Here is a 13287-nt window from a genome sequence, read left to right as displayed (position 1 = left end):
TTTGGACAGTGAGTGTATTTCCAATTGGAAGAAACAGAGGTTAGCTGGATGCATCCCCAAAGTGACTCTCAGCATGCATAGTATTCACAGGGAAGCAAAGCAAAGACACCACCAGGCAACACATAAAGGATGTTGGTTGCTACTGTGAAAACAGTTATCAAAGCTGTCACATGAAATCACATATTTTCAGTAAAATGGGGAGCAGATGTTTATTACTTCATACAAAAACATGGTACTTGTCAAAAGATGATGTGCCTTTAGGAGAGGGAATTGTACTTACATGTACATAAGTGTGTATGTGTAACTAATTGTAAATATGTATATAGTTATACAAAAAATAGAAGTCTTAGCCTTCTATCTGCATTGCCATGTCATCTAGCAAATAAAACATGGCTTTGATGGATTCCATGCAATTTTTTCACAATTTAACAGATTGGTCTTAGCAAGATACGTAATCTTTCCTATTGTGTGTGACAGGCTCACCAGATAATCTTGGATCTGGTTTATTGTGATAGAATAGTAATTTTGGTACATCTGAAAACCTCACACGTCTTTGTTTGAATACAGGTTGACAATTCATGGTGATCTGAAAACAGCAATTCTTCTTAATACTAATAGCAAGATTTTGCTGATAGGATTGAGAAGAATGGCTGAGTATGAAATCCACTTGAAAAGGCAAATAATTGACTATTTACTAGATTTGTGATGTGATGGCAAAGTGATTGTTAAATTCAAGCCAGAAGACCTGTAACCTGCTGGCAATTAAAAATATTATTGTAGCAGATGCTGCCATAGTATTTTGGGTGACAATTCAGACTGCATGCTTACCATGAGATCTCTTTCCAGCATTAGGCTACAGGAGAATAAAATGGTGATGTTAATTAGGAGAAGAGTTTTCTTCTAACATGGCACCAGGCACTGGTCTGACCAAGGCTCTGCCTAGTTTGTTTCATAAATTTATCTAAGCAGCTCATTATGGCTGACAGGCAGAATTTCAATTATAACTGTAGTTACTTTTCAGTATAATTGTTTACCATTCTTTTCTGCCAGGCCTAAGTTTACTGCATTTGTGTGATGCAGATTTTATGCAAGAGTCCACAAAATTACTCTTTTGGTTGCTAATTCTTTACTTTTCATACTCTTAAATCTTCTGAAGATGACAGGTAATACATAGAAAATATGTGATAGAAATGCCAAAAGTTTTTAGAACTTTCATATGCTTAGGTGGACTATTAAGTGTACTCACTGTTGAGATACTTTCCTTTTCAGGTAAGAGATTTGAGTGTTGATTTTTCTGGGTGTTATGCTAGTGTTCTAAGATAGGCACACAATTACATTGTGCAATGAAGTCCATAAAAAGCCAGTGGTGCCAAGTAAGACAATCCACTGTAAGCAGTGAAATCAAAACAGGTAACTGAGAAGAAGAAAGGCAGCAATGTCCATTTTGTTCTCCCCACATAAGAGAATTCACAACAAATTGAAATGCTCCTCATCTAGGAGACTAGAAACTGATCATGAACACACTGGTTCTTTTTCATAGCTGAACTTTTGTTGAAATGCTTTATCTTTCTCTAGGCAGTGCAACTCAAGTTCTAAAGGAATGGAATATGACAGGGAGAAAGAAGGTAAGAACTTGCTCTTGAGAGTCAAGTCATTTAAATCACTTGTCAGCTGTCTGTACCTGAATTGTACTATTTTGGGTCAGTAGTTGGCCTTTTCCAGCACAGATGACTTCATTCACACCTGTAAACAGTACTTGAAAGTAAATGTGTGTACTATTTTTAATCCTATTCTTCTGTTATTGTATCACTAAGCCCAGTGTTCTGAGCAAATTTCTGGGGCAGCACATGTGTGTGTACCTGGGTGTGGGACCCTGGACAAGCACAGGACAAATCCCAAAACAGCCCATGCACAGAAATGCTTCTAGTAAAAAACTGTATCTTGGATAATCACAGACACTTAACAGTGCTCAATTTACTGATTTTATTTTGAGTTTGTACGATTTGCATTTAGTGATGTCTCTGTTCTTGTGCTATTTCTCCATTTAGAACAATAGGAGAAAAAGAAGCAAATCTAAACAGCACCAAGGTAATAAAGATCCTAAAAACAAGAATAGTGGACCTGAGAAGGCATCTCAAGAGCCTCAGCGAATAAATGATTGTCATATGAATGGATGCCCTAAGGACACCTCTGGCCGTGGTTCTGCCAATCAGAAACTGGAAAGCACTTCTCTTGAGAACAAAGGCTCCACATTTGTAGGGTCGGCACTGAACTGTCCAGAAATCAGAGGTCAGTTCCTCTGACAGAGAGCACATTTCCAACTGGCAGTAGCCAAGCTTTCATTGATATAACACATAGTGTTTTTATTGCCATGAAGATGTTGTAGAGATGTTTTTATGGAAAAATAATGCACATAACTATCTGTGTCATGCTAGTAGATTTATAGCTGCACACTATTCATCTTGTAATATGTTTCCTTGTAAAATGTATTTCTTCTCTTATAGACAGCCCAGCTGATACAGAATATTGCAGGTAGAAATATAGAAGAATGCAGGGTTAGAAAGTGGCTTGAGTGTCAAACAGTTAGTAAAATTATTAAGTCCCTCATATGGGGTAAAGATATCTGAGCGCTATGAGCTTGTGGCATATTACTGGATTTCTTTATTGTTTAGTCCAAACTAGTCAATTTTTTTTCATTTTCTCATCTTCCCTACACAGGCTAGTCACAGTAGACCTCCACTGGCTTTTCTTAGCAGGGAAGGAAGGGCCTTTGTGGTGTGGAAAGGCAGTGATAGCTTTTTAGTACATGCACTTAGTTTCTCATAGGGTCTAGTTATCTAGTTACCATTTCTGAAACTGGGAGGGGCAGTAACACGGAAGGTTCTTCCACACTGTGGTTAAGTACAGAGTTAAGATTATACCAGACAGTGTGAACAGACTCACTGCTCTGGGGCAGAAGCTCTGTGAAGGCTTTTGCCTACAAGTTCATAAAGCTCATATTTAATTGTTGTTAGTACTTGTACTGTTTCTTCAGCTCTTCAATCTTTCAGATGTCTGACAGGCCTGGATTATTGCTGCTGTTAGTATTTTCTTCCTGTGTCTTTAAGACCTTTCCTTGAAATCCCTTTTCCATGGTTGCAAATACAGGTCTCAAACCCCATTTTAAAGGAATGTTCCGAAGTAATAATTGTCCTGAAATGAATTATCTGCTACTTTCAGATGATTTAGTGCTGCCAGCCTCTGGTTAATTAAATGAAGACTATGCAACCTATAGCAGCCAAATAAACTACTTAGCAAGAAATTTTGTCCTAAAAGTTTGATGGTTCACTAAGAACCAGAGATATGCTCCCAGCCCTTGCTAGACTTCCACTTAACTTTGGATAAAATGTGCCATAAGCCAGAAAATTATGCATTTCCATGATACTAAAAGCATTTTTGTCACTTATCTTGCAAGACACAAACATTTGTAGTATAAATCAGACTTCTTAGAGTGTAATTTTTTTAAAATGATACATACATGAATAAAGGTATGTAGACTTAATTGCCTGTGCATGGGGAGTGTTTTCTAGGGGGTACAGAATGCAAGAAGAGTACTCATGCTGTTAGTGATCTTTTTGTGGGTCAGTGGGATTGCATCTTGCTTTTTTTCCTCTTTGAAACAGGTAAGAGTTAGTTGTACATATAAAGGGCAAAAAGTATCTCAACATTTTTCTTTGCTTTTGCAAGTGGCAAATGAGAAGTTATCATAGCTTTACAATTTTTTTTCAACTTAAACACATCTCTCCTGTTTAAATAACAAGGGGGAGAGAGAGCGTTCAAAAAAAAAGGCAGAAAAGAAAGGAAATGAAATAAAGGAAAACCTGAAACTTGAATATTAAAGTTCCCCTTACAGAGTAAAATAATTTCCTGGTGCGATTTTTAATAGAAAAAAATTATTTCATCTTCACTTTCAATTGCACTAGTATCCTTTGCAGTCAGTATATTAACTACTTTCTTAGAGTCAAAAGCCACCTATATTCCTATTGTTACATTTGTGCTGAAGTGATCAGGATCCTTCAGGGACCATCAGCTGTGCCCTTGCAGTTTCTGAGCAAGTTATACAGACCCTTCTAAAGCAGTGCAAAAGGTTGAAGTGAGTCCAAAGTGCACCTGTTTGATATTGCTCTCTCTTGTGTTGTAATCTCCTTTGCATTGTCCTTGTCTGCCTTGTAAACACGAGGTTTAAGCTTTGCCTATATACCAATTCCCAGTCTGTGAGGACTTTGAAAGCCATAAAATCCTGGCAGCCTGGAAGGAGCTTCAGGAGCCAGAAGGGGAGGATGCAGCATTTCTCCATAGAAAATTCGGGAGGGGAACATTTGGCTATTTACATGCATTTCAGGTGTGCTTACGTCTTGCCATTATTCCATCTTTCTTTTGCTTAGATGTCTTTCATTGTTGTTACCCTTGCTGTGTATTGCCTTATAAAGAAGCAGTGTGAATGCACTGAAAGGCTATTTAGTGTTGCCTTGCCGTGCTATTGCTTTTGCAGGGACCTTGGTAAAATCAGATCCTGATCTCTCCCCTACTAACTTTTCATGTAGGAAGATTTTTAATTAATCTTTCAAACTTCCTGTTTCTATCTCAGGGAACATATGGCCTTTTTCTTCCTTCAGCCAAAGAATCTCTGAGGTTCACTTGATTTGAAAAGCGTTGAATGGCAAGCTGCTCCATAAAGATAAACCACTCATTTTGAAGATGGCAGCTCAGCACATTTCAGAGCAAGTTAACCTGGGCTGATGCTATTAACTGGCAGGTGTGGTCATACTTGACTGTTAATACAGCAGATGTCACACGGTAGACTGGTGCTGAAGTTCCAAGCCACCACATACTGAACCATGTAACAGCTTACTTGCAGTCTTATCCAGACGTTTGACTTCCCATGCAGATATTTGACAGACTTTGTACCTAGATTTTGTTTTACACATGTCTTAGCTGGTACAAGTCTTCAGAGACTTGCTACAGACTTTTTCAATATATTTTTAGTTGTGTTGATTATCTTCAGTCAAATTTGGAAGTTCAGTTGCAGCATACAAAGCTACTGTTTGCTAGCCTATGTTGGTCATCTTTCTGCTGGGTTTCAAAGTAGCTTGTGTGTAGTTTTGGACAGAAGCTAAAGAGCCCTGGCCTTTCTTTATAGGTTAGCTGATAGGTTGCTGGCTTCTAATTCGCTGTTAGAGTTATGTAGCAAGGGCAACCTCAACTGAGAGTAGAAAGCCTAGATTTATAAAGAATGTTCTATTTGCGTTAGTGTGAGATGCAGCCAGAGTTGAACAGGGTTAGTGGCAGTTCTCTCACAGGAGTGTTCTTCAGTGTGTGTGAGACCAGCGTTGGCATCAAACCTTGGACATGTTCAGAGCACTGCATTACTGGTGTTTCTTGCTTTCACAGGTTCACAGGTTTCCTTGACTACTTTCATTACTTTCTAACATACTGTTTTATGCAAGATACGTTTTCTGTTTTCAGACTCAACCTTTTAAAGCCCTTAAAAGCTGATTTAAAGTATGAGCATTGATGTTCCTTCTTCCTCTGGTGTTACATGGTTGCCATTAAATATACCAAGATGTGCTTTCCACCTGTCCAAATGCCCAGCCTGGGCAGAAAGAAGTCACAGGTTTATATGCTATGCTTGTCCATGTGATATCACTCAATCCCAGCAGTGTTTATCCCATTCCATGGACTGTAATCCAGTTGTTAATCTGACAAGTCCCTTTTCTCCAGACACCATGCATCATCAGTTGAATAAAGTGATGCATAAAAAGCATCTTCAGAATGAAGAATCATTAATTCATTGAAGTGAGTACAAAAATTAGAAAAATGAGTTAACACAACAAATCACTTTCTATGCTTGTTACCTTAACTAAAGTTCAGAGTGGCAGTAATAGCTGGCCTTTCCTGTCAGTTTTCACAGTCATGCTTTGGCTGCTTGTTCCTCTATTATGATGCTAGTATCTTGAATCCCTTTGAAGTTTTGGAAAGAGGAAACCAGGTTGTCTTGTGGCAGCCAAACAGGCTCAGACATTGTTATCTTATCCCTCTGAAGCTGTTGAACCCAGGAGCCTAATCTTTGACATACTTTCATTTCCTGCTTGGTTCCTCTTAGCAGCAGCTTTTGATAGAAATCTGTAGTCGGGCAAGGTAAGTATTTCAGGTAGGAATGTTCAGTCAGTGCTTTTAAAATGCTTTTAGTAAAATTAGGAACATTTTTTTGGTGTATTATATATATATATGCATATTTGAGCTAATATTGTAATTGGTAGCATGCTTTTTATGTTATGAGGTGTTTTCCCCATTGGCATGAAAGAGTTGATTTTTTTATTGAGTTTTTCTTTTATACACTGTTGTGAAATAAGGAAGTGCTCCCATTAGTGTTTAATTACCAAAACAATTTCATTTGTTGTCATAGCTCTCTGAGGTTCTGTGGAATGTGTGCCAGGAGAACACCATAAAGCCATTCTGACTTAACACATAAAGTCATTCTGACTTAACAGTAAGGCTTCATACCTTTCTTAATCTTACAACTTGCTGTTTTCTTCCTTAATGCTTTCTTACAGACAGAGAACGAGAACGCCAGAGAGTACCTGTGGAATCAAGCCCAAAGACTGTGAATGGAGTAGAACAGCATGAGCCCCGTCAGTCACCAGTTCAGCTCCAGTGTAACCTAGGCAGGCCAAAGTCAAAATCTTCCTCAGTTAAATCACCCAATGTGTCAACCCAACTTGAAACAAAGACAGATGATTCAGTCAAAAAAAGAGGTAAATTTGGTCTCTGGTTCCTGTGTTCTGAGGTCAAAAACAGCTGAGGCCTCCAGGAAAAAAGCCTGAATTCACAAAAGTTTAAAAAGAGATGTGTTGGAAAGTACAAGAGGAATTATAACAAAATGAATTAAACAATTTATGCTCTATTTAACATATTAAACTGAATAATTTAAATTAATAATGCCTTTCTAATTGGGGGATGCATTTCAGTAAACATGTTTAGAAACTGAACAACACTAAGGAGGGACTATGAAAAGGTTGGATTTATGGACTTCACTCTAATCTGGGCAAATAGTATGTTCAGAAAAACTAAAACCAACTTTCTGACTACCGTGCAATTTTTGTTTTCTATTTTAGGGCCAAACATTGAAAAGTCAGTAAAAGACTTGCAGCGTTGCACTGTTTCTCTAACCAGATATCGTGTGATGATCAAAGAGGAAGTGGATAATTCAGTTAAGAAGATCAAAGCTGCTTTTGCAGAATTACACAGCTGGTAGGTAAATCAGCTGCAGGGATCCATCAGCTCGACTTAGAAAAGGGACTAATTAAGCCACTGGCATTAGTGGGGATGGGTCACTTACACCCTCTTTGTTTGCAGCATTTGGTTTCATAAAAAAACCATGGTGCCATTAAGGAATGACACTCCTCACCAACCAGGAAGTAATATATGCATAAATTGTATACATACATAAAGTTGTTTGAAAAAAGCTCAGATTTTTTTACTCCTAAATTATCCATCTTGACCTAATTCCTTTGTATCAGATTCAGTGGCAACATATATGAGCAAACAAAAGCTGTTCTAAATATCCTGTCTAGGATTTTCTGAAGTCTCTTTTACCTTCTTTAAATCTCTTCTTTCTATATTGCATCTTTGATTTTACCTCCTTTAGCAGACAGTCCTTTACTGTCTCTTCATGTCCCATCATCTTTGCTTATTATCCTACCATTGTTCTCTTAACTTTCCCTCATAGTTCATCCTAAGTTTCCCATCCATAATTTAATTTCCAATTTGCATCTCTAGTTCATTCTTTTTCTTCGCTCTTTTAATGTCTTTAATCTATTTTTTAATAGAATTTTGACTACTGCTGATCTTCAGCATGTATACCTACACCCTTTGAAAATTTATAGCAGAAATATTTGCTGTAGTAGCAAGTTATATATTTGATATTTTCTTGTCATAGAAAAGTATTTTCTGCTTTGAGTTTCACTCTGCCTTAGTTAAGCATAGATGTCATATAAAACCTATGTATTAGACAATGTTGGATTAAATAGAAGAAATCATGTTAAAATATACAATACTTGGTTATAAATTGGAGAGAAGTGAAAAACCTTTCCCCTTCAATTCAATCACAGTATTTGTCAGTATTTTTATGAGTATATCTTATAAAAGAGCAATAGTATTGGCAGGAGTTTGTTAACTTTGGACTTCAGTGGTGTAATCATTGTCTTCAAAGATGCATCTAAACTAGCTTTAGCGCTATTGGGGCTCCACTTCTCTATGGGCAGAAAATCCAAGTGCTGCTAAGCTGATTTTGGGGAAGATTCTGGTTCACTGAGCCCCCAGTGTACTTTACTGTATAGCAGGGAGAGCTGTATTTCTGTCTCTCCACTGAATATGAGCTGTGATCACCCATTGTACTAAACTCAGTAATGTCAGGATTGTTCTGGAGCCATGACAATGATTTCTGCTTATGAACTTATATGTAGTAATAAGATTGCTGAAATACAAAAAATGAGCGAAGTTCATCAACTCCTTCCACCTTTTTTTGGTCATTCTCAGAGGGAGCCTTTTCTCTTGAGAAAACTATAGTTAGATCTCATTTGCTGAGTGGTTCACACTAACTTTTTTATTTTTGGTAGCAGTGTTAAAAATATCTTACGTCACATGTCTCACCTTGGATGCAGGCAGTCACAGGCAATTCTTCTTTAAGGAATTGTCACTCTGGTCACAGAACAGACTTAGAATTCTGCCATGATCTAAAAGTGCAGGAAAGTAATAAGAAGGTAGTAAACTCATAACTGAAATTCTTCACTTTTCATGTATTCATATATTCATTATTCTCATTTTCAAATTCAAAAACAGTAAAGTGTATTGCCTAATACTAAAATGCCCCAAAAGAGTTTGTAAATGCAAGTACTTAAACTTATTAAAATAGCCAGAAAAACTATTCAATAGGCTTCATTTCATTTTTCCTCCTACCAGCTTCACTGCCTAAATTATTCAAATGGAGTCTGCTGGAAACTCTAGAATCTACCAGATCTGTGGTCTGAATATTTGTGCCTCAGCATAATATTGCAATGAGGACAGTGCAATGTCAGGAGATGTTTATGGAAATCTCAGTGCTGGCTATGTTGCTTTTGGCAGCTCATAGGTCTAACAGTTAGGTTTTTCTTCAAAGGAATGAAGTAGATTTTTTGTTTAAACAGTGAACTGCTGGACTTAACACCTTCTTTGCTAAAATTAAAGAGAGTATTGTGATACTGCTTACAATCTTGTGGCCTAAACTTTGAGGAAGATGGACACAGCTGTTCTAATGCCTTGTTTCCAAAATATCCCTGACTACTGTTTTAGATTTACTGGATTTGGGTAGAAATCCCCCGAACCAGTGATACATACAGCTTCAGACCTCATACAAGGATCACATTGTATTCCTGAGCTGCATGGTTTAGTGTGTGTTATTTACATGGGAGTTTCCTTGCTCCAGAATTGAACAAAACATCCCCAGTGCTAGCAGAAGGATAAGGTTTTAAGTGAGCATATTTATTACCCTCCTTTGGCATGGAGTTTCACTGTGACACAGTCATCTTGTCTGTCATGAAAAAAATTAAGGAATTCAGCTAAACTGTTGCACCCAGAATGCTATGGAATGACCAAAGCAAGGGCATGATGTCAGGTCTCCATTGTGATTGTGATTCCAAAGCCTTTTCCAGATTCCTCTCCCTGTTCCTGCTGGAGTGTGGGTGTTTGAGATGGACAGCAGATACAACAGCCACCAAGTGATCTCTGTGTACAGAACTGTCAGGAACACTGGAATGAGCTCAGTACTGTAATCCCTTCCTGTTACACACAACTGTCACCACCTAAGGGGTTTTAGTGAAACTAAATGAAGTCAGAAGCTTTTATCTTGGATTGCAGCTGAATGCTGAAGCACGTACTAATTTGTCTCTTTTGGGTTTACATTTCTTCCTTTGATAATAGGATATGAGGCCACTTTTGTGTCCTTTTTTGCTATCAAAGTCAGAATCAAAATTGCATTGCAAGAATCAGTAATATTTTTGAATTTCTGACAATCTGTTTTGGTTTTTTTAATCTTATTCTACCAATCACAGAAAGAATGGAGACTACAAAGATAATATCATGTATCTTCCTCCTACTTCCAGACAGTAAATGAAACCATTATTGTGGAGTTAAATGAATAGCACATGTGGCCTAAGATATCCTGAAAGCTTCGGCAGAAGCATTCAGAAGAGCTTCTCCTTTTAACAGCAGAAACTATTGAGTGATAGCTGCCAGGGAAAATCCAGCTCTGGCTGATTCTTCACAGCTTGACCTAGCCAATAGGGAAGTTACTCCTGAACGTGTAATATGCTGCTATTTTAAAAGTCACCTATCTGGCAAAATAGAGCATACCCTCCCACAATCTGAAAAACAGTGCTAAGGAGCAAATGTGCTGTGAACCCCTTGTCCTGGTTCAGAGCAAATTTGGGAAAAGAACCCCAAAAGGGTTCCTTTAGGAAAGCAGATTCAATTGGCCCCTTCCCCCAACCAGTTCAGGAAAGATACCTCTTTGGAGAAAAGTGGAAAAAACCTGTTTATTAAACAAGCAAACTTAAACAATATTAAATAATAAAACTTCTTGCTACTCCAGAGAGAGAGACAAACTCAGAAAGATCCCCTGGGCTGCAGCTGGGCTCACTCAGTCTCTGCTCAGTCCCTCTGGTGCTGGAAATGCCACAGCCCAGGCCCGGCCCGCTGGGCCACTGGTGCTGCTGCTGCTGCTCTGCTGGTGTTCAGTTCAGAGCAGGTCCAGAGAAAGGGAAAAAAACCACAGTCCAGGGAACTTCTTTGCCTCAGCTAGCTACAACTAACTAGAAAAGCAAAGGAGAGCTCTGTCTCGCTGTCTGTCTGTCTGCAGACAACACAGTCTAGGAGCAGGAATGTGGAGGAGGGAGTGCAGTTCTTGAGAACAAACTCCACACTTCTCCCCCCCTTTCACTCCTGGAACAAGCCTTAAAGGTGCAAAACTTATTATTCAACATAAACAGGGCAGACAGTTGGGGATAAAGGCATCATACAGTCAACCTAGGACACCCCTGTAAAAGCTCGGGGGGAAAATGCAATGCTTACTTCAGTTTTTACTTTGTAGTAAAATGGAGAAAATAAAAATCCCAGAAATATGTTTATTTAAAAACATTGCATTGGGCTCGCTTCCTCTTTCTTAAAGAGCCTTACTGAAGTTTCTGCTAACTGGAGTAAGTCTCTGTGTACTCAGAAGAAGTGATAACAGCTTGCATTTATTCAGTTCTTTTCATGCCAGAAGACTCTGTAGTATTTTGCAAGTTATGGGCTGGACCAGGCAAGGCACTTAGCCCCAGAAGAAGCCTTTTGCAGTCTCATGTGGATTGTCCTCCTGCTGTGATCCAGCCCTCTGGTCACCCCTGCTCTCGCTGGGCTTTCTGTGGCATTGCTTTCCCAAGGTTCTGAGAGCACTTGGTAAAGCAAGCTGAAGGCCAGTGTTCCTCAAAGTTAGGAGAAAAATCTTCTTCATAATAATTCTTGATCCAGTATTTGTCTTTGTTGCATTCAGCTTTGCTGTATGGTTTTCAGGAATACCTTGGTATCAGTGAGAACACAAGGTGCTTGCTTCTCTTACTACTTCAATATAAAATATATCAGAGTGTAGCCATGCCCCACGGTACTGTAAAGCACAGAAAAGAAGGCTACCAAATAGTCCTTAATTTACAGGGGAAGGTTAAAAAAGCTAAATGAACTCTCACTAGAGTGCACTTGAGACATTAGTTGCCAGGCTTAAAACCTGCATGCATTAACTGTGTTCTCACTTTTTTTCCACCAAGAGACTGAATAACCATCCTGGAGATAAAAGGAGAGCCCCAGGAAATCTGAGTGAAATGTGTAGAGCACAAAAGGAGCCACAGTCCCCCATAACACCTCTTGCCAGAAAATTAATTTTCACATGTTGGGCATTTATACAGTCATATGGAAAACTAAAAGGGAACATCTGCTACTTGCCCATATGGTCTGCTGCCAGCCACAAATGGTCTATAGAACAGTAAGAACCAGGTTTAATTACACTGCATGCGGAACTGAACCACATAAATACAACCTTCTCTACTCTTCTGTAACATGTTGATACGTCCAGTGCTGTGTAAAGAACATGAAAATCAGCACAACTGAGTTTTTGGAGTGAAGAAAAAGTAGTCAAAGCCTTTACCATAGGCAAGATAAAAAAAATGATTCTGACATAGTGCTGGGAGGACAGAGTTTGGCAATACTGACAGTTTAAAAATATAATAAATTATATTCAGGGTAACAATTAGAAAGCATGTGCTGTATGTTCGGGGAAAATTAAGTTTTTATATAATTTTCTAAGTTAAAGCAGAAGAGTGATTGAATAGGGGAAGAAGTAATCTAAAATAACAGAATTATGTCTATGCTTACATAGTTGTGTCTGTACTGATTCAGTGTAGGGTAGTGAGCAGTGGTGCCAGTGCTCACAGTTGCCTCTTTATGGGACCCCTACTTGACAAACTGTAAAGATGATGGTTTTCTGTCACCCCTAACCCAGAATCAGTGGCACCAGATGAGAGCTGCCTGGTTGTTTGGAGATGGGCAGATGGCTGGAAAGGCCAGGACTGGTACTGCTTTACACTGAACAGAGGTCTATGCTGTTCTTCTCTCCATTTCCAGGCAGTTCTTCTGAGGTTTCTGTCTGTCCAGCAGCCAACCTTTGGTAGTCTTTATGCCTCTAAAGCCCAGGTTTTTAAATTCTCTTGCAGTTGTTATGATGTTTGTTTGCCCATCAGTCACATGATCCAGTCCTTAACCTTGTCAGCACAGAGAAGATAAAAATAATCTCCTTGCATTCGGGTTTCCTTGGCCCCGGTGGGTTTTCAGGTACTTCCAAAGATAAGTGCTTTGACCAAGGCCCTGGGCCCTGGCCCTGCTGCCTGGGTGGTCTGAGAGAAGCTGATCCAACAGCTCTGGCCCCAGGCTGGGTACCTGCCTAGAGAGCTGCAGCACTGGGAGAGGGGCTTGTGCTGGCATTCTTCTCATGACCTCCGGCAGTCTGGGATCTTCCTTGCTGTGCATTAGTGGAGAGAACAGAGTTCTTGGAACTGGGGGGAGTTAGATTTCAATGAAATACATAAATCCCCCTTCTGTCCCCTTTGTCTTTTACAATTACTTACTTAATGTTTTTTAACAAGTTTGTGAAGTTAGGTCAAAGGTGGATTACATTGTTTCTTAGCT

At 39.0% G+C, this 13287-nt stretch overlaps 1 protein-coding gene across 10 annotated transcripts in view; it reads left to right on the top strand.

Annotated features, from left to right (window-relative positions):
- Nucleotides 1-13287, top strand: part of SPATS2L (spermatogenesis associated serine rich 2 like) — an 81779-nt gene that overhangs the window by 51627 nt on the left and 16865 nt on the right. For all 10 annotated transcript variants that reach the window (XM_085584577.1, XM_021555470.3, XM_085584583.1 and 7 more), the window contains 4 exons: nt 1576-1625; nt 2049-2289; nt 6594-6794; nt 7155-7290. In XM_085584577.1, coding sequence (XP_085440703.1) covers nt 1576-1625; nt 2049-2289; nt 6594-6794; nt 7155-7290 — 628 coding nt within the window. The remainder of the gene's footprint in view (nt 1-1575; nt 1626-2048; nt 2290-6593; nt 6795-7154; nt 7291-13287) is intronic.

The sequence above is a fragment of the Lonchura striata genome, chromosome 7 (genome assembly GCF_050655825.1).
Source record: "Lonchura striata isolate lonStrDom1 chromosome 7, ASM5065582v1, whole genome shotgun sequence".
Classification (NCBI taxonomy): Eukaryota; Metazoa; Chordata; class Aves; order Passeriformes; family Estrildidae; genus Lonchura; species Lonchura striata.
The sequence above is the reverse complement of the archived record's forward strand: the minus strand, read 5'-3'. Positions and strand labels throughout refer to the sequence as shown.